The sequence below is a fragment of the Labeo rohita genome, chromosome 25 (genome assembly GCF_022985175.1).
Source record: "Labeo rohita strain BAU-BD-2019 chromosome 25, IGBB_LRoh.1.0, whole genome shotgun sequence".
Classification (NCBI taxonomy): Eukaryota; Metazoa; Chordata; class Actinopteri; order Cypriniformes; family Cyprinidae; genus Labeo; species Labeo rohita.
Genome location: NC_066893.1, coordinates 26,223,824 through 26,245,872, shown reverse-complemented (window position 1 = coordinate 26,245,872; position 22,049 = coordinate 26,223,824). Strand labels below are relative to the sequence as shown.

Below are 22,049 nucleotides of genomic sequence, written 5' to 3'. Positions count from 1 at the left end.
CTTTCAGTTTCACTATGAGAAGGACAGGACATTTTTGCTGAGTTTAGCTTAACTATTGCCTCAGGGGGAAAAAAAGTATATCTCTTAAAAATACAATATAAATCATATATCATATAAATACGATAAATATATTTTAAATTAAATAAATGCACAAAAAAATAAAAAAAGCAACTTTAACTTTTAAAATGGAATACTTGTAGTGCTTCATATGAGAACATTTTACAAGTGCTTGATTATTCAGTTCACTTGACTACGTTAAGTTACTTACTCCTCAACACCTCTCAGATTGATTTTGCTACAACTTCAGCAAATCTACAGCAAAGTTGCATCATGCGAGCGCTTGGAGAGGTCACAGTCGTCCACGACTAGCCCAAGCAACTGCTGTGTCCTTGAAGCATGACTAGCCGATGCATTCTTCAGCCCTGAACTGGCAAAGGCTGCAGGCTGAAATATGGGCATGTGTGTGTCCGTCACAGTTCTCAGTTACAGAAACGTATTTAAAAGGGCTGTCAGTCTTAGCCGTGTGACCAGCACCACACTCGGACAGCTGGGCCAAGATGGCCGACGGCCAATGGGTGAACTATGCCATATGATGAAAGACAGGAGCGCGCAAGGAGAAGACTCGACATTACCGAGCCGTCCGCTAAGCTCTTATACAGCCAGAGGTCACATGTTTTGTGAAAATTAGCGACATGCTGCAACTGATTTATAGCGTAGTGTATGATATTGCTATCAATTCTGTTTGTAACTGAATCAGGCCTAAGCTACATTCACTTGGACATTAATGCAATTGTCTAGAATTCAAGGCTATCCTTCCATCATTAACAAATGCTTTGGCTCAGTAAAGTGATAATGGTGTTAATTTGCAAACAGGTGATAAGCATTAGCAGAGTTCATTAGCTACCTTGAGTTTCACCTGAATTTCCCGAGCTTTCCGTCGCGCCAACACCTGAATGTGACTGGAGACCTGCGGAAAACACACAAGATTTCAGCCCAGCTAATCTTATCATTTAAAATGAATAATTGTTTATTTCTTAAAGGAATAGTTCCCCCAAAAATGAAAATGTGCTGAGAATGTGTTTCTTCATCAGATTTGGAGAAATGTTGCATTACATCACTTGCTTACCAATGGATGTGAATGGGTGCTGTCAAAATGAGAGTCCAAACAGCTGATAATAACATCACAATAATCAATTATTAGTCCATCAATTAACATCTTGTGAAGCCAAAAGGCGTGTGTTTGCTTTATTTGTATTTCAGGGTCAATGCGATACCTATTATTATTGCTCAAGTAGACCGATAACCGATATTTTGAACCGATGTATATGTCTGGTGTAAAAATTTAAATTAATGTCAAAATTAAGAATAACTAGGGCTCTAACAAAAACTTTCTTTAAATGCTTTTAAATTATTGTATAGGCAAATAGGGTTTGAAAATGACCAATATCAATAACCATAAAAATGCTTAATATCGGTGCTGACTATCGGCCTATCTGCTCCTAAAAATCAACCCATGTATTTTTTTTTCTTTAAAACATGTTCCTACATGTTCCTAATATAATAAACTGACTAAGGCAATAATATAATAAATATATCTTTAATATAAATGTATCGGCATAAAAAAAACAGCAAAACGTAAAAGACTTATGTGCAGTGATTCTTTCTGAACTTGTTCATTTAATTTTATTTTGTTCATTCATCATTTTATTATTTAAAAACTTAAGTATATCTATTAAAAATAAGTGTATCTAAATATAATAAATATATTTATATTTAATTACATTTATTGCTAAAAAAGAACCCCTAAAAATCTTAACTGTTTTCGCTTGTAAACAGTGCTTGATCTGTGCAGATTATTCTCCTGATACAGGCAAGATAAATTTTTCACTGGAGAAAGCAACATTTTGGATAGAGAACTCATATTTTAGCCGAAAACAATTGTTTGAAGTTAAAAACGTCTGAATGATGAATTAGTTTCTTAAAAACAAACAGCTTTTCTCTTCACAAGACAATAACTGATGGAGTGGAGTGGTGTGGGTTACTTGTAGATTTCTGTGATGTTTTTATCAGCTGTTTGGACTCTCATTCTGACGGCACCCATTCACATCCATTGGTGAGAAAGTGATGTAATGCTACATTTCTCCAAATCTGATGAAGAAACATTCATCTCTCATCAACTTATCTACATCTTGGATGGCCTGAGGGTGAGTACATTTTCAGAAAATATTCATTTTTGGGTGAACTATTCCAGTTTCTGGTCCCCATGGACTTCCATACTATTAAAAACACAAAAATACTATGGAAGTCAGTGGAGACCAGAAACTGTTTGGTTTCCCACATTCATCAATATTCTAATGAAAACATCACAGTAACCCACAAGTAATCCACACCACAGCCAGTCCATCAGTTACATCTTGGGAAATAAAAAACAGTGTGTTTGTAAGAAACAAATTCATCTTTAAGACGTTTCAACTTCAAATTGTCACTTCTGGCCAAAATATGAGTATAAAAAAAAATCTATCTCCTGTTTTTCTGTCGGATCAAAATTAGGGGTCGACCGATATGTGTTTTTTATCGGTCGACCCCTAAAAATCCACCCAAATATTTGTTTAGAACTGTTTTGGACTGTTTTTGCTTGCAAACAGTGCTTGATCTGTGCAGGATTCTCTCCTGATTCAGACAAGATGACCTTTTCACTGGAGAAAATATGATAATTATGGACAGACAACTCATATTTTAGCCAAAAGCAATGGTTTGAAGTTACAAAAATGTCTTAATGATGGATTTGTTTCTCACAAAGCTTTTTACTCCACAAGATGTTAATTAATGGAATGGAGTGGCGTGGATTACTTGTGGATTATTGTGATGCTTTTATCAGCTGTTTGGACTCTAATTCTGACGGCACCCATTCACATCCATTGGCAAGCAAGTGGTGTAATTCTACATTTCTCCAAATCTGATGAAGAAACAAACTCATCTACATCTTGGCTGGCTTGAGGGTGAGCACAATTTTAGCAAATTTTCATTTTCAGGTGAACTATTTCAATTGCTGGTCCCCACTGACTTACATAACATGAAAAAATACAATGGAAGTCAGTGGGGACCAAAAACTGTTTGGTTACCCACATTCTTCAAAATATCTTATTTTATGTTTAACAGAAGTGAGAGATTCATACAGGTTTGGACCAACTTAAATAATTCAGTTACTCAAAGGAATCCCAATTTGTAATTGTAAAGTGATTTGACCTTCATTTGTCCACTTATGAGGTGTGATTCTACTTTCTTTTCTTGTTTTTAGTTATTATTTTTCCTCTCGGGCCCCCAGCTCACCTCGACTCTCTTCGAAGGCTTAAGACTTAGTGTGTGACAAGGCTGGAGTGACATCATGCGATATCGAATGCAATATCAGATTCCAAATCCCCACCCCGGCAGCGTGTGATGTGCCCCGATCGTAACGGGACGACCGGGAGGGAGCAGTTGTTTGTGGGTCTAACGAGCGGGACTGAGAGAGGTGATGAAGACACACACCGTTATCCGATCCGTGCGCGATAAATCACACCACTGAAGCCCGTTTCAGCATGGAGGCCCTCAGGGGCCAAACATTTACACTGTTTGGGAGTTTAACAGGACAAGTCCATCTCTAAGTCCCAGTCTGACATTTGCTGGACTTCCTGTTGCTGTTAATGTGTGACACAGAGGTCAAATAAAAGTAATTAGCCAAATTAATCCACTTAGTGGACAGGTTAAAACTGTAGTTGCTGTTTTAGAGTTGCCATCACTGTTTTGTATACAAATACAGTGCAATATTTTTTTAAATCAAGATAAATTCATTTGAAAATCAAAATTCAAAATATAAATGACTTGTTTTAATTTTTTAATGTGCATTTTTATTTAAATTGACTTAAACTGCATTGCATTTTATTAGTTTTATTAGTGAATCAAACCTATGACCTTCATGTTGAAAGTGCAATTTAGAGAAAAAATATATCTTGATTTAAGAATCTTTTTTTTTCTTGTTTTAAACACGAGGTTTTTAACAAAAAAAATAAATAAATAAAATTTGCCAATGCGAAAAATAAAGCAGGATATATTTTTTTGGAAAACAGGTAATATCTTAAATGTAGAAATTTGTTTTAGATTAAAATATGAATATTTCAATATTCAAATCACTGTAAGAATCTACATTTCTGTACCTGCTTCCTGGTCCGTGTCTTTCCCGTTCGAAGCTTGATGTATCGTGCAATCAGCTCATTCCGTCCTGAAAAAAAAAAGAAGAAACAGAGAAAAGAAGTTTACAGTCAATTTGAAATTTTACTTGTGGACTGTGATAAACTGTCCTACAGAAACTGGACATTTAAAGCAGGGTTGCCAGGTTTTCACAACAAAACCCGCCCAATTGCTACTCAAAATTAGCCCAGTTGTCCAGGGTTCTCCTGGTGAAATCCTAAATATACATTTTGAAAAACAACCAGCGGCACAGTGTTAAAGTAGCCCATAAAAAAAAAAAAAAATTCAAACCCCTTTCAAGAAATGGTATAATCTTGATTAAAGCATTACTAATTAATAATGAGAAGTGTAGACGGATTGAGCCAGTTACTTTTTAATTTAAAAAAAAAAAATCACGAAGACATTAATATGGTGCATTTGGTTGTAAGTTTAATTAGATACATAATATATATAATAATACAAAATTTAAACCTATTTAATAAACAAAAAATAAAATAATAAAATACATTTTTACAGATAAAAACTTTTCAAACCCCTTTAACCCAGTGTTCATTGATTTATTCAGAATATTACCAGGAATGTGCAAGCAAGTGTAATATACATTATATATAATAATACATTTAATATTTAATAAACATTAAAAATAAATTAACTTATTTTTCTACTCAATTTTCTAATATTGAGCCTGCAACTCGTCACATGCGATAAGCCGGTCACACACATGAGGTATGTTTGTTGCACGGATGATGCTGTTGAACACATGGTGGACTGAGGCATGAAAAGTGTTGACAGTGAGTTTGAGTAAGTACATAGCTAAAGTGAGAATGTTTACCGTCCCAAACACGTCTTCAACTGGGTAATTTATCCGACAAGATCTTGTGCTCAAAATAATTGCATTAGTAACTGTAAAAAGCAAGGATGTGAGATCTCATCTCTTAGGGTTTTCGATCAGGCGCAGTGATGCAAATATCATACCACCTGCCCATACATGAGCGTTCATCTTTTCTGAGGTGATGCTTTTGTTGACAGACGGGTCACGTTGGATGAGAAGGTGAAGAGAACGAAAGGGTACCGACACGACTGATGGCGCTGGCCTGGTGTAAAGAGGAGCAGCAGCTGGTCTGTGTGTCAATGTTTATAGAATCTGCCTTTACGCCTCCCATAAATCACACGGCTCTTTCATACGGCCAGACTCCGGTTACTAGTACTAGTATACACTGGTACAGAACCCCTAAATGCTCTCTTACCCAACGAAAACCACCTGTTTGTGGTTGTTTTATGAAGAAAATGACCTTGTGATGCATGAGAGGGTCATACGTTGCTCTTCACGAGTCATTCTCCTCTCAGATATTTCTCCTAAAATTCCTTTGGAGAAATAAAAACACACGAGTGAGTCACTTCAGCTCTAAATGAATGAAATGAAATGTTTGAGATCTCTTCTGAAGCTCTAAGAAGAGGAAACCCATGTGAGATTGCGAGAGGTGTTTTTGTCAGTCAATAAAAGTTGATGGAGATGCCAGCCGTGTTTTTAGCTTCAAGAGCTTTTCAAAGGCATCGTGTGAGATCTCACTGTGGGCTGCATGCATGTGTATGTGTGAATTTATACAATGATGATGACACATAGCAACACCCTAAAACTACCTAGAGTACTCCAGCAGCCGCATAGGTTTGTACTAAAAAGCATTAATCACAGTCCACCACATAGCAATCCACTTAAACCACACAGAGCCATCGCAACAACATGTAAAACAACCTGGCAATGACCTGCAACAAGCAAACAACACTCATATTTACTTCATCAAATGCAAAAATGCATTATTAGTACATTGCATTTGTTAAAATAACTCAAGGACATAGAATATAGTCCCTAGCAATAAAAGTAGTCTAAATGTTTAAAACACATCTGCTGTTAAGCTGAATAATAATGTTTACCCTCTTTAACTTTATGTTGTCATGCTATTTTGTGTTCATCCGTTTCTCACATTTGTTCTTTTTACATTGACTATCACTCTGTATATACTAATACAATCAAATACAAACTTCTCAAACATTTATTACAATACTGATAGCTAAATGTAACATTCACTTCAGTTGCATAAGATGACTGGATTTCCTATTGAACTGTCACCAAATAAACAGCGGTGGTCAAACTATTTAAAATATAGTGAATTAATCTACAAACTCGAAAGACATGAACATCTTGGATGACAAGGGGGTGAGTACATTATAAGTGAATCTTTGTTTTGGAAGTGGACTTCTCCTTTAACTCATTAATCTGTTGCTTTCCCTCTTCATATTTATGGAAAGAACTATAAGAACTTTCCAAAGTCGGACATTGCTTGTTATGATTTTCAAGGGCCTAGAATTTAATAGGGACGCTATGACATCTCCCTTCCAATATCCAGCGATACTAAATTGTCCCTAGCAATTATTTTGATTAAATAATTAAATGTCTGTTGTGTGCCATTATGTCCCCACCAATCAAACCTACGCACTTGAAATAGCTTGTTTATTGTGCTTTATGGTCAAGAAAATAAAACGCACTAAAATCAAAAACAGAGTTGAGTTGAGTTACGTATTAGGCCCATGTGAGGGGTCATTGTGTTCATGGGGCGGAGCTACAGAGGGGTCATTCATATCAACGCCACAAAAGTGAAAACTGAGCCAGGGTCACCTGAAACCCTCTCTCTCTCTCTCTCTCTCTCTCTCACACACACACACAGTGTCCACCCTGAGGGTCCACAAGGGGCCGAAACAAAGCTGGTGTCATGCAAAAGTACAGCGGCTCCCAAAACGACCTCATAAATCCATAACCTCCCACTCAACCTCTCTCGCTCTCTCTCTCTTTTTCCTCCTCCTCCTCCTCCTCTTCACATTCCAGTCATTCCTGATCTGTGAGTCCTTCAGCGTCTGCTCAATAAACAACTAACACACACACAATACAAGGCTTGCACACATTACATGACAGGCCTATGGGAAACAACATCAAAAATCATATGCATTTAATATCTCGATTGTTTCTCCAAGACTATACAGTGAGCAAATGGAGACTTTCAGTGAAGTCTACTGCTTCTTAGATGTTTCTCCTGAGAAAATGACACTCACTGCCTCATTCTGCGCTGTCAGGTTATCAGACATCTGGGAGAGAGACAGATAGAGAGAAAGAGGGCACATCTGTGCAACAGACGGTCTCCTGAGGGTCAGGATGCATGTCAACAAAGGGCACATTTAGGGTTGGTGAATGTGTAGTCAGAGTGAGATTTCACTGCAGACTGTGTTTGCATGTATGCACACACATATCTGTGCTGCTGTGGATCTTAATGAGAGCAGCAAACATGAAGAGTGAAGAAAATCACAGAAAAACTGACATTCTGCAAATGGATGTACATAAAAATAAAAGCAAAACAAAACAAAAAGGCATTTGATTACATAAAACTTTTTTTGTGAATCAAACCATATAGTGTGACCACAGTAGTTTGATTCACAAACTAAAGACTTATGAGTTATTTTTATTTTTTAATGTATCAAAAACATTGGCTACAACTCAGTGAGTACTGTCCGTTTCTATTAAATGATTCTTTTGAGCATAGTTCTTTTTAGTGAATCAAAAACATTCAACACGATCAGTGTCTGATTCATGAAAAAATGATTCTTTTAACCTGATTCTTTTTAGTAAATCAAACATATGGTGTGACCTCTATAGTATGATTCACAACTAATGACTCTCATAAGTCACTTTTTTTAGTGAATCAAAAACATTGTCTACAACTCAGCAAAGTGATTCTAAAATGATTCTTATGAGTTGGTTCTTTTTAGTGAATCAAAAACAATCAACACAACCAGCGTAGACTGATGCATGAACAAATGACTCTTTTAACCTGATTCCTTTTTAGTAAATTAAACATACAGTGTGACTATTGCAATCTGATTCACTAATTAATGACTCTCATGAGTTGTTTTTTAGTTAGGGTGTGACCTCTGTAGTTTGATTCACTAACTAATGACTCTCTTGAATCATGTTTTTTTTTTTTTTTTTTTTTTTGTGAATCAAAAACTTAAGCTACGACTCAACGAGTGCAGTCTGATTCTCCTAATTCTCAACTCCAGTCCTCGGGGCCCACTGCTCTGCACATTTTGTATGTCTCCCTCATTTATTGAGTTGAGTACCACTGTTCTAAATGATTATTATGACCTGGTTCTTTTTAATGAATCAAATACATAGAGCATGATTAGTGGGGTCAGATTCATGAACAAATGACTTTTTTTAACATGATTCTTTTTAGTGAATCAAACAAATACTGTGAACTCTGTAGTTTGATTTTTAGTTGAATGACTCTCATGAGTCGGTTCATGTTAGTGATTCAAACACACTGGCTACAACAATTCTCTTAAATGATTCTTATGAGTTGGTTTTCTTAGTGAATCAAAAACAGTCAGCACGACCAGTGTAGTCTGACTCATGAACAAATGACTCTTTTAACCTGGTCTTTTTTTAGTGAATCAAACATACAGTGTGACCATTGTAATCTGATTCACTAACTAATGACTTTCATGAGTCATTTATTTTTAGTAAATCAAAAACATAAGCTATGACTCGACGAGTGTGGTCTGATTCTCTTAAATGATTCTTATGAGTTGGTTCTTTTCATGAATCAAAACCATTCAACATGATTAGTGTTGTTTGATTTATGAATATATGACTCTTTTAACCAGGTTCTTTTTAGCAAATCAAACATACAGTATGACCTCTGTAGTTTGATTCACTAACTAATGATTCTCATGAGTCGTTCGTTTCTTAGTGAATCAGAAACACTGGCTACAACTCAACAAGTGCAGTCCGATTTTCTTAAATGATTCTTATGAGTTTTTTTTTTTTTTTTTTTTTAATGTGAATCAAAAACAATCAGCACGATCAGTGTAGTCTCATTCATGAACAAATTACTCTTTTAACCCGATTCTTTTTTTAGTGAATAAAACATACAGTGTGACCTCTGTAGTTTGATTCACTAACTAATGACTCTCTTAAGCCATTTTTTTAGTGAATCAAAAACATTGGCTACAATTTGACGAGTGCAGTCTGATTCTCTTAAATGATTCTTATGAGCTGGTTCTTTTCATGAATCAGGAGCAGTGTAGTCTGACTCATGAACAGATGATTCTTTTAACCTGGTCTTTTTTTAGTGAATCAAACATACAGTGTGACCATTGTAATCTGATTCACTAACTAATGACTTTCATGAGTCATTTATTTTTAGTAAATCAAAAACATAAGCTATGACTCGACGAGTGTGGTCTGATTCTCTTAAATGATTCTTATGAGTTGGTTCTTTTCATGAATCAAAACCATTCAACATGATTAGTGTTGTTTGATATATGAATATATAACTCTTTTAACCAGGTTCTTTTTAGCAAATCAAACATACAGTATGACCTCTGTAGTTTGATTCACTAACTAATGATTCTCATGAGTCGTTCGTTTCTTAGTGAATCAGAAACACTGGCTACAACTCAACAAGTGCAGTCCGATTTTCTTAAATGATTCTTATGAGTTTTTTTTTTCTTTTTTCAATGTGAATCAAAAACAATCAGCACGATCAGTGTAGTCTCATTCATGAACAAATTATTCTTTAACCCGATTCTTTTTTAGTGAATAAAACATACAGTGTGACCTCTGTAGTTTGATTCACTAACTAATGACTCTCTTAAGCCATTTTTTTAGTGAATCAAAAACATTGGCTACAGTTTGACGAGTGCAGTCTGATTCTCTTAAATGATTCTCATGAGCTGGTTCTTTTCATGAATCAGGAGCAGTGTTGTCTGATTCATGAACAGATGATTCTTTTGACCTGATTCTTTTTATTAAATTAAACAAAGTTTGATTCACAAACTAAAGACTTATTTATTTATTTATTTATTTATTTTTGAATGAATGAATGAATCAAAAGCATAGGCTACAACTCGACGAGTTTGGTCTGATTCTCTTAAATGATTCTTATGAGCTGGTTCTTTTAGTGAATCAAAAACAATCAACACGACCAGTGTAGTCTGATTCATGAACAACTGTTTATTTTAACAAAGCTCTTTTCAGTGAATCAAACATTCAGTGTGACCACTGTAGTTTGATTCACTAACTAATGACTCGCATAAGTCATTTTTTTTCATAGTGAATCAAAAAACATTGGCTACAACTCAACGAGTGCAGTCTGATTCTCTTAAATTATTTTTGTAAGCTGGTTCTTTTTAGCGAATCAAAAACATTCAGCACAACCAGTCTACACTGTAAAAAAATGAAAAACACAATTTGTTAAGTCAGCTTAAAATAATTTGTTACCCTGCTGCCTTAAAATTTTAAGTTCAGTCAACTGAAATAAGCGTACTCAACTTGAAATGTTAAGTTGTACTAAGTAACAACTTAGATAATTGTGTTTGCTAAAATTTTAAGGCAGCCAGGTTACAAATTATTTTAAGTTGACTCAACAAATTGTTTTTTACAGTGTAGTCTGATGCATGAACTCCTAACCCGATTCTTTTTAGTGAATCACATACACAGCATGACCTCTGTAGTTTGACTGAATGTTGTGGTCCCACTTGAGCCACATGGAAAAGAGCTGCTCGTATAACAAACAGGAACATAATATGACTTTGGAACGACATGAGGGTGAGTAAAAGATGACAGACGGACGGACGGCCGTGTGAGACCTTTAAGACTAAGTAGAAACTCTCATATTCTTCCTTGAAGTGTCCGACTCAAATCGCACAGAGTGAAAGCTGAGTTGGCCGGCGTGTGTGTCCTGTGACCTCTGAGGGGCCGCGACCCCACTGTGACCTCAGCAAAACAAAGAGAGAGAATGAGCAAAACACACTGACTCATTAGAGACCTCAGACATAAACGAACCTCTAACAGGCCTGTGAAAAATCAAGCCTATGTGAGGGACGGGTGGCTTTTTCCATCTGTTTGACATGAGGAAGCTAATGAACGTCTGCATCAGTACGTCTCAATACACCCATTGACTCCTGGGTATCTGAAATAGCTTTTTCTGCAGTATATAATCTGTTTACAGCACACAGCGTGTCAATTTTCTGTGTCCATCTTTTAAAATTTAGCCAAATGTACGTATATAAATAAGTATATAAATGTGTAAATAAGGTGGAAAGATGTTGTGAGGCACAGAAAAGCCAACTACATTCGCCAAAATGTACATTATAAACTGCATGGAAAATAGTGCAATGCAGTTGAACCTGAAAAAACACTAACAATGAATTTCCTTCTTGAAAATTATTTGATCCGTTATTTGATTGAACTGCAAAATGTTAAGATATTTAATACACAAAACAGATTTTTCTGCAGATTATGTGAGTGAATCTTACAAACAAATGGCCAAGTCATATTTTAAAATAAAATAATAATAAAAAAAAAGAAAATGTGTAAAAAATGTGTTCCATATGTTACAGTTTTTCTCAATTGCTTAAACACATTTCTTGAAATTATGCCTCGCTTTTGCGAAAACTCTAAACACAAATCCGTAACTTCTAACTCAATTCTCCGAACTTACTATATTCAGGTCAAAATGAAGCTCTCCACTCAAAACAACTCAATCTTGCTGAAAAAAACAAACTTTTCTCTTAGACATGACACACAAACCCTCAAAAACACACACACTACAACACAGTTTTACACACTGATGAGATCAATTCAAAACAATACTACGAAAACTGGTAATAACTGTTGCTTGGAAAAAAAAAATGATGAATACAACAAATGTATGCATTTGCAAGTGTTTTAATCCTTAATTTATTGTACTGTAGAGTACAGCACAAAACAGCAAACAACGACAAAAATAATTATTCTACCCCAGCATCCTGTCCTTGGTCTGGGACAGGCCAAACAACCTCCTCAACATCACACTCTAATTGGTTATAACCCTGGCACGCATCAGCTAAAATATAGAAGACTGCTTGTTTTCTTGCCCTTGCCCTTCCTATTTCTCTTCCATGTTGTTGTCGTCGTCCTCCTCCTTCTTCTCCTCCTCTTCCTCTTTCACCTCCTATTCTTTGTCTTCGAAATTGCATATTACTGTATGCGGGATATTGATTGAAAAAGACCAGATAGGATACACAGTTACACTTTTACTAGTGGTCTGACAAAAAAAAAAATCAACATAAAAAAATGAAATAAAATATAAATACATTACAAAGTCATTGTGAAATAGAAAAGAGAAATATGGGCAAAGGCCGAAATATAAATTAGAAAGTCCAGAATTTGTAACTCTTGTGTTGTCCTCTGTCTATATATGCTTCCCAACTGAAGGTTCATGAGATGTTGAGATGTACCTTTGAGCTATTACAGAGAACTGCTTTATCATCGGTTGATCTGTAGTCTCTACATTAGTGAAAGTCAGTATTCACTTGAACGATTCATGGCAAATTTACAAAAAGTCTAATAGAAATGTGTAGAATATGCTTGACAGCTAGATCAAAAATGTAGCATTTACTGCAAAGACATATACAATGAGCTAATGACTTGATGTTTTGAGGGGAAAGACTATAGCAACATGACAATAGGAACTGATAATGTAAGAAAACCGCAGACAAATCAGTTGCATAATCAGCTGCATGAATATACCAAAGCAAACGCAACTTGTTAAAAAAAATTGCACAATGTGCACAAGTGACTAGATGATGTGGAGGTTGAACAAGTAGTTTTGAGAATTTCATTTCTGATCTGAGAAATGCACCAAACTAAGCTGACTTTGGCACTTTTATCTCCATCGAAGGTTCTGATTGGTGTGTGATAGATTTTGACTCCTAGTGTTTCCACTTGGGTAATTGTGTGCTAACTGAGCTCAAACTTTGCAGACTCGAGTGAACAATATTGAATGCTAGTGCTTTCTAAATGATCACATGGTGTAAGCACTGAGAAATGTAGGGATTTGTGTGTAGAGTTTTGCAGTAACAGTTCACCAAATCTGACTCATGTGTTAAAGCAGGGGAATAGTGTTTATAGTTCAGGGAAATGGGTGTGCTTTTTGAAAAATGGCATTATGGTTTTGAAATTTTAGTTCAAAAAACTGGTTATAGTGTTTTAGCAATCGAGAAAACCTGTAAAACATTTTATACACAAAACTGAACAAAAATATTTTATTACCAAATTCTGTAGATAATGGATACTAATGTGTGGGTGAATCCTACAAACAAATGTTTTTTTTTTTTTTTTTTTTTTTTTTTTATTATTATTATTTTAAATTAAATGGTACTGTTTTTTTTTTTGCACTTTTAAAATTTATATTAATTTTCATTACTGTTCAGCATTTTCCTCATTCTCACTACTAGTGCTATTAAACGATTAATTGCGATTAATCGCATCCAAAATAAAGTTAGTTTACATAATATAGGTGTGTACACTGTGTATATTTATTATGTATATATAAATACACACACACACAAATACAGTATATATTTTGAAAATATTTACATGTATATATTTATATTCATGTAATTGGTTATATATATATATATATATATATATATATATATATATATATATTATGAAATAAAAACTTTTATTTTGGAAGTGATTCATTGCGATTAATCGTTAAGCAACCCTAACCATTACTATATTATAGTTTTTATCATTATTTTTTTTTAATTAAATGGTACCATTTTTTGTACTTCTTAAATTTATAATATTTTCATGAGTGTTCAGCATTTCCCCCATTCCCAATATATATATATCCTAATATATTATAGTTTTATTTATTTATTTATTTGTTTATTTATTTATTTATTTATTTATTATTAGTTTGCATATTTATTCGATTTCAGTTTTTCACTTATATATTTTTTATAAACCATTAGAAATGTCATTTTTATTTAAATCATATTAGACGTTTATTTAAATCACTATAAATTGCCATAATGTACACTAATATTCAAAAGTTTGGGGAAGAAATCAATATTTATTTTCAGCAAAGATGCAGTAAATTGATCAAAAGTGACAGTAAAGACATTACAAAGGATTTCTATTTCAAATAAATGCTGTTGTTTTGAATTTTTATTAATTAAATGAGCCTAAAAAATAAGATGTATTACAGTTTCCACAAAAATATGAAGCAACATAACTGTTTTCAACATTAATAATAATAAATGTTTCTTGAGCAGCAAATCAGCATATTAGAACTGAAGGATCATGTGACAAACTGGAGTAATGATGCTGAAAATTCAGCTTTGATCACAGACATAAATTACATTTTACAACATATTCAAAAACAAAACAGTTCTTTTGAATTGTAAGAATATTTCACAATTTTACAGATTTTACTGTATTTGTGATCAAATAAATGCAGCCTTGGTGAACAGAAAAGTGGTGAGACTTATGTACATTTTCAGCCTTACAAATGAAACTCATTCAAAAGTTGACTTAGCCTTGTCACAGACCCACAACTTGAAAGTAAAAACACAAAAATGTTGCTGTCGTACAGCCCGAAATGTGATTTCTCATCCCCACACAGCTGGGGTTTCTCATTCTTCAGCATCCATCCCATAAAATGTGCATTTAACGACAAGTCCTGATTTTTTCAACAACTTCTGAACAGGTGGAGAAGCGCTCCATTATGTGGGTACTTATCTTGCGACGGGATGCTTGGGAGCCATTAAACCATGGCAAATGTATTTCCTTTCAGCGGCTGTGTGTAATTTTACGGGTCGGGAGAGTGAATGCATTACGGTACAGTGACGGCCGAAGCCAAGAAATGTTTTCTTTGGCAAAGCCTGCTGAATTTTCGCCCTGCGCACCAAAAACCAAACAATCTAAGCGACGCTGGTGCGCTTAGCTGGATAATAACTCACACACGTAACGGCCACACAAACATGCCACAAATACCAGTAGAAGATGCTGGTGGAACCTCTGGAAAAGGGTCACGAGTGCATTGTGGGAATTCTCATCATTCTTTAAGCGCTCAGCACTGTAGATCGTCGCTATTTGCGTGATTGTCTGAAATTGCCAAGGTCAAATGCAGCCATGAATGAAGCTCTATCTGATTTTCGCCAGACACTGTTGGGCTGAGGTTTCTCTGAGCTCAAGACTTTATAAAGCTGACCTCAGGAACACAGCAAAAGCAGAAAGAAGCACAAAAACGTACCTTTAGCTAGTTGGCCAAAGTACAAGGACTAACTTTTTACAGCCTTTGAATCTGGAAACTTTCATGCTTTTTGCACTATACGTACTTAAATGGATATTTCACCCAAAAATGAAAATGCTGTCATTAATTACTCACCCTCATGTCGTTCCAAACCCATAAGACCTTCGACACAAATGAATATTTTGATGAAATCCGAGAGCAATATCTTAAACCAGCAGTGTGTTAGACTTGTAATTTTGAAACTATATGGTGCTTGAATGTAACAACAAAATGTTTAGCAACAGACAACCAATCAAAAACTGCATCAGTGCTCACCTCATTAAATATTCATGTGCTTGTCATTAATGATTCACCTGTAAAAATGTGGTCTTTTCAAAACTGTACATCTTTCTTTCATTGAAAGATTCTTGAAGAATCTTTCATCTCCATTAAAATACTAATACTATTTTAAAACACTAATTAAATAAATAGTTTTGAATATGCCCATGTTTGTTTTTCAATTAAAAATGATTTCTTAATTTATCATTTTATTTAACTACATTTTAAAACATTTTTGTCTATTAAAAAGTTGTTTTTTTTTAGTAGAATTAATAAATTAAATTACTAAAATTAACAACAAACTACCATTTGCCCACATACAAGCACATTTTATAGTAATGCAAGGCAAAAAAAAAAAAAAAAAAAAAACATAAACGTAATATATAAGAAAAATATCAAACTTAAAAATAAAAAAAGCCGGCTTTGTGGTATAAAAAATATTTATGTAGCTTTTAAAATAATAAAATAATTATAGAGTATATTCATTTTAAGAAATTAGTAGTAAAAATGCAAATGAATTTAATCAGTTTATTAACTATTAATTAATTGAAAGTTCATGAAATTTCCTTATACATATACATTTATATATATATATATATATATATATATATATATATATATATATATATAATTACATAGTATACTAAAAATTACATATATATATATATATATATATATACTATACACACACACACATAAATATGAATTTATAAATATAATAATTATATAGTATATTAAAAAGTACTAGTTTAAAACAAATAAAATTTATACATGCATATTTCTAAATATAATAATGATATACTATATTAAATTTTTTATATAACTTTATCTAAATATAATAATGATATACTATATTAAATTTTTTATATAACTTTATATAAATATATATATATATAACAATAAAAACATGATTTTTCAAAAATTAAAAAAAGTTATCTGTATATATATATATATATATATATATAGATACAGGTAACTACATTTTTTAAATTTTTTTAAAAAATTTAAATTTTTCTTTATACCAAAATAACTGCAGTTTAATTGAGATTAATTGGAATGCACAATAAAAATCATTATATATATAAAAATATAACTATAAATACACATTGGAAATGTAGTATGTAGTAATAATAATAATAATAAAAATTAAAATGAAATGAAACCATCTAAGCAGTGAATATGAGGTAGGCTCATATCCTCTTAAGTCATACAATAGCTATTTAAATTTAAATTTCAAATTTAGATTGCGATCTGTTTCTTCAACAGCTTGACCAGTTGAGAGAGGTGATGAGTATTGATGGATAAGTGTGATGAGTGATTTGTCAGAGCTGATAGTGGCTGATACTGAGCTCAGTGTAATCCCAGTGTTAACACCATCAGGAGGGGAGGCCTCCTCTCTCTCTCTCTCTCTCTCTCTCTCTCTCTTACTCTCTCTCTCCCTCTCTCCCTCTCTCCTCATGTGCTGTAAATGCAGTCGTGTCTGTGTGCTTGAGGAGAGGCAGCTGGAGGTGAACTGAAAGGCAACACACACACACACACACACACTCTAACTCAACGGCTAGCAGAGCGGCTCTTCTGGGTCGCGAGTGGGGGCCGCAAAAACAGGTGCAAACCGCACCGCTCCGTCACCCCCCCTTTGTGTTTATTTGTCCCTCTCTGTCGCACATGCTCAAAGGGTAAACGTCCATTCTCGTGTCGGGTTACACCCTCTCTGCCTTGAACTCGGGGCTCCGAACGCCCATGGCGTGCCATTCCGGACGCGCTTTGCCGCTCCCAAACTACCGGCCCCAACCCTCGGGGCCGACAGATCCACCCCAGATGCCCCCTTCTGCCCCCTGCGACCCTCCCTCGCCACCTGCCTTAACCCTCTGCTGTGATATTGACACGGCTTTATGAAGCTTTATAAAGTTTCACAGCTGATAGGAAGATGACAGACACGCACATCCTCTCGCTTTCCTTCTCATCCAGCGTTCGGTCCATCATCAGGTCGTTTCTTAACATCAACAGGTCTGAATCAGACAGACGGACTTTTATAGTAAAAACACAGATTGGCTGGGCTATTTATAGTGAGGAATAAACAAGTTGCAAAATAAATCATAATCAATGCAACAAAAGGCATTGTTTGCATTAAGAACTGCTGTTTCAGTTGTATTTCGAAAAGACAATCGTTCGACCAAATTGTGTGGCTTGTATTTGGTTCGCAAAAATGTTGAATATTGAAATATTGTTGAAACTATTCAATAGATTCCCTCAGAGTTTGACTGACTGTCCGTGTATATGCAAGATTTTTAATGTATCACCAAGCCAGCATTTATTTGATCCAAAGTATAGTAAAACAGTAATAATTGTTTTCTATCGGAATATATTTTAAAATGTAATTTATTCCTGTGATTTCAAAGCTAAATTTTTTTTTGGAATCATTACTCCAGTCACATGATTATGTTTCTTTTCAGGTTTCTTTGATGAACAGAAAGTTCAGAAGAACAGCATTTATTTGAAATCGAAATCTTTAAATGTCTTTAAATGACAATTTAAAGCATCCTTGCTAATTAAAAGTATTAATTTCTATAATTTAAAAAAATGCTGACTCCAAGCTTTTAAGTGGTATAGTGTATAATGTTACAAAAGCTTTTTATTTCAGATAAATGCTGATCTTTGGATCTTTCTGTTCATCAAAGAATCCTAAAAAAATTAACTCAACTGTTTTATATATTGATAATGATAATAAAAAATGTTTATTGAGCAGCGAATCAGCATATTAGTATGATTTCTGAAGGATCAAGTGACACTGAAGACTGGAGTAATGATGCTGAAAATTTAGATTTGATCACAGGAATAAATTACATTTTAAAATATATTCAAATAGAAAACAGTTCATTTAAATAGTAAAAATATTTTACTGTTTTGCTGTACTTTGGATCAAATAAATGCAGACTTGGTGAGCAGAAGAGACTTTTAAAAAAAACTTAAAACATCTTACTGTTCATACATATATACAAAAACAGCACTCTGAAATACAGCATTGATGTTACATAATAAAATAATGTGATGAGATTTTGAGCGCTGAATAGCCGCTGACGCCCTGGAGCTCACATCTCCGAAAACATCAAAGCAATTTTTAAAATCGACGTTTATTAACAAACTGCGTACTTGAAGTCTAAACAAGTACATTCTCATCTAAAACACATTTCAAACTGCATTCCGTGACACAAAAACACTATTGTTTATAAAATTATACTGAATTTAGGTGTTCGCCATGACACTCGCTGTGAGAAAAACCACAAGTGGAGTGATATAAACGGTGAAACAGTTGGAGTTCTGTTATCACTACAATATCACACTCCTCTCAGCCAATCAGATTCGACAACCAGAACGAACTGTTGTATACTGTTGTGTGCTGCAAAAGCAAATGCATAGAGGCAGAAGGGAAGAGGCATACCGTACATCTTGCCCTCATCGGAGAGAATGATCTTGCGTCGGCCGCAGGGCGGATAGATAGCCAGCGCCTCCTGAAAGCTCTGCTCGATGTCTGGACTCCACACGCCCTCCGCATCGTTCTCCAGAGGCTTGTCCAATCCCTCGCTCAGCTCCTCGCTAGCGCCCCCCCCCGGAGAGGACGCTGATACCCACTCGGACGACAGGGTGGTGGTGGGAGAGAGCAAAACGTCCTAGCGGATACAGATGGGCCGGTTGAGGCTCTGGAAACGGCCGTAGCGGGTAAATGACGGGGGTTTCCAGGTCTGAGATGGGGCAAGTGCTCAATCCTATGGAAGAGAGTAAGATTATTTAGAGTTGCATTGGGTTAAATGGCACCAACGATGTGCAAATATAATAAAATTATAACTGCAAGCAGTGATTACCGGGGTTCAAGCATTTAAGCACATATGAAAAACAATATTATGTAGGAAGCCTTTTTTTTTTTTTTTTTGGAAATACAGGTAATTTCCTGTAGAAATACTATGTTTTGTAACATTTATGTCTGTTACAGCGCAAGCTGTGGTCTGATCTCCTTAAAACTTTGCATGCTTGTTTAGTATCACCTGTTGCATGTGCTCACCAGGTTTCATGAACTTTTTCCTTTAGGATTTTGGGTAAATTCGGACAGGCCCAACTTCTAAATGACCCCATTAGAGCTTCCCAAAGGGTAAATTTCAACATTTTTTTTTTTAATGATAATTATTGACCTAGAGAGTCCAGAGAATTGTACTGCAGTGTTTTTTTCCAGATTAAGTAAAAAACCTAGGACTAGTTCGCAAAAGTAGGTTTTTTACATCTTCACAATCATTGAAAAAACGATTTGATTGACAGCAATGATTCTAGAGGCAAAGTTGTCTGGAATGAGGAGTTGTATCATATGACATGAATATCATGTGTATGTGTGAAAAAACGCACAATGTGCAATCGTTTACGCCCTTGAAAAATGTGATATCGCCCCCCAGTGGCTGATTTCTTTCCAATTTCTCACGGATGTTTGTGGCTGTGAGTCTAACAGACCCACCAAGTTCGTTCCGATCAGTCTCTGTTAAACATGTCTAATAGGTGCTCAAACTTAATCAGCCAATGGCAGCCATGTTTTTTTTGAGATACGCAAATGTCCTTATAGACACTTGTGGCACTTTGGACCAAGACACAGTGAGTACACAGCGATTTTCATGTTAATAGGACAAATGATTGCGATATTTCATTCCATTCAGGAGTTATAGGGATTTTACAAAAAGTGGCTCTGTCCCTCGCGACGGCGAGTCAAAAAAAACTAGGACTAGTTTGCAAAAGCAGGTTTTGCTAAAAATCCAAAATACCCGAAAAATTCACCCGGCTCACGATCGAATCTGAGGCATACATAGTTTTAATCGCTGTAGCGCCCCCTGTCAGGCCAACTGGGGCAAGCCTTGGTCACATTGTTGCTGGTGTGAGTACTACCATCCCTCCAAGTTTCAAGTCTCTATGACTTATGGTTTGGTCTGCACGATCAGTTTTATGCAGAGATCGCTGATCCGTCACCGAACGCTTTGGTGTACCTTTGCGACCGTGAGTCAAAAGTTCAGCGTTTTTTAATAATTATTGATATTCGCTCTCCAGGGAATCTTTCAGCACTGGTTTGATTCCGATCAGGCAAAAGTAGGTTTTGCCAAAAATCCAAAGTACCCAAAAATTTAGCCAGGCTCACAATCAAATCTGAGGCATGCATACTTTTAATTACTGTAACGTCCCCGTCAGGCCAACTGGGGTGAGCCTTGGTGACGTAGTAGGCGGTTTGAGTACTACCATCCCTCCAAGTTTCAAGTCTCTACAACTTATGGTTTGTTCTGCACAATCAGTTATTTTATGTGGAGATCACTGATCCATCAATTTTGGCTTGTAAACAGAGTTTGATCTGTGCAGATTTCTCTCCTGATTCAAACGAGATGACTTCACTTGAGAAAGCAATTTTATGGATGGAGGTCTTGTGTAGCTTTTCACTTCAAGACATGATGGAAGGACTAGAGTGGTGTGGATTACTTGTCATGTTTTTATCAGCTGTTTGGACTCTCATTCTGATGGCACCCATTCACATCCATTGACGAGCAAGTGATGTAATGCCAAATTTCTCCAAATCTGATGAAGAACAAAGTCTACATCTTGGATGAGCTGAGGGTGAATAGATTTTCAGCAAATTGGCATGTGTGAGTGAACTATTCTTTTAATACCATCTCGGATCATTCAATGGAAAAAACACTCTTTGCTATTACGTCATCCAGACTAGCCACTGCTATTGCTATATTGAGTTGTAGCACAGCGATGTTGTCGGCAGAGTTCCAGACGGGTATCATCACGACGTGAATGAGACGACCCCTGGTCATCAGAACACTCCCCAGACTCCATAATCCTACTTGGAAAAAGCGCCTTGGTTCCGACATCACATTAGGAGGAGATGCAGACTGACAACGCGTCTGCAGACACGTAACCGCAATGAGAAGCGGCCTGCAGCCAGACGGGGCTATTTTAAGAGGTCCGTCTCAAACTGACCTGATCAGGAGTCCCTCAAAACAAAGCACACATGCATTGCTATTCAGAATTTGAGAGTTTATAAGAATGCAGCATGAGGAGAGATCAATGTAAATTATTAGTATTACACACAAATATATGTGGTGTTTGTGAGCGTGTACAGGAAGATCAGAGCCGCTGAGCAACAGTGCGTCACGTTCACGTCTGACTCAATCAGCCCGTTTTCCTCTGAGCTCAACTTCCTGTACAACACTCTCAGATCAAACCAAACGCCCAGTTTCTGAACAAAAGTAATGTCTAAAAACTAAATATAGCACAATTTCACACGTTTACACACTTTTTGTGAGTCACTGATTGCTTTTATAACATGCAACAAAATGC

General features: G+C 35.4%; 1 protein-coding gene across 2 annotated transcripts in view; it reads right to left on the bottom strand.

Moving 5' to 3' along the window:
• Positions 1-22,049, bottom strand: part of LOC127156488 (transcriptional enhancer factor TEF-3-like) — a 52,522-nt gene that overhangs the window by 24,544 nt on the left and 5,929 nt on the right. Inside the window, exons 2-4 of one of the 2 annotated variants that reach the window (XM_051099371.1) lie at positions 19,123-19,447; positions 4,194-4,258; positions 905-967 (exon numbers count right to left, since the gene is read on the bottom strand). In XM_051099371.1, the coding sequence (XP_050955328.1) occupies positions 905-967; positions 4,194-4,258; positions 19,123-19,129 (135 nt within the window). In that variant the 5' untranslated portion in view covers positions 19,130-19,447. The remainder of the gene's footprint in view (positions 1-904; positions 968-4,193; positions 4,259-19,122; positions 19,448-22,049) is intronic. The other variant, XM_051099372.1, reaches the window with a different exon arrangement.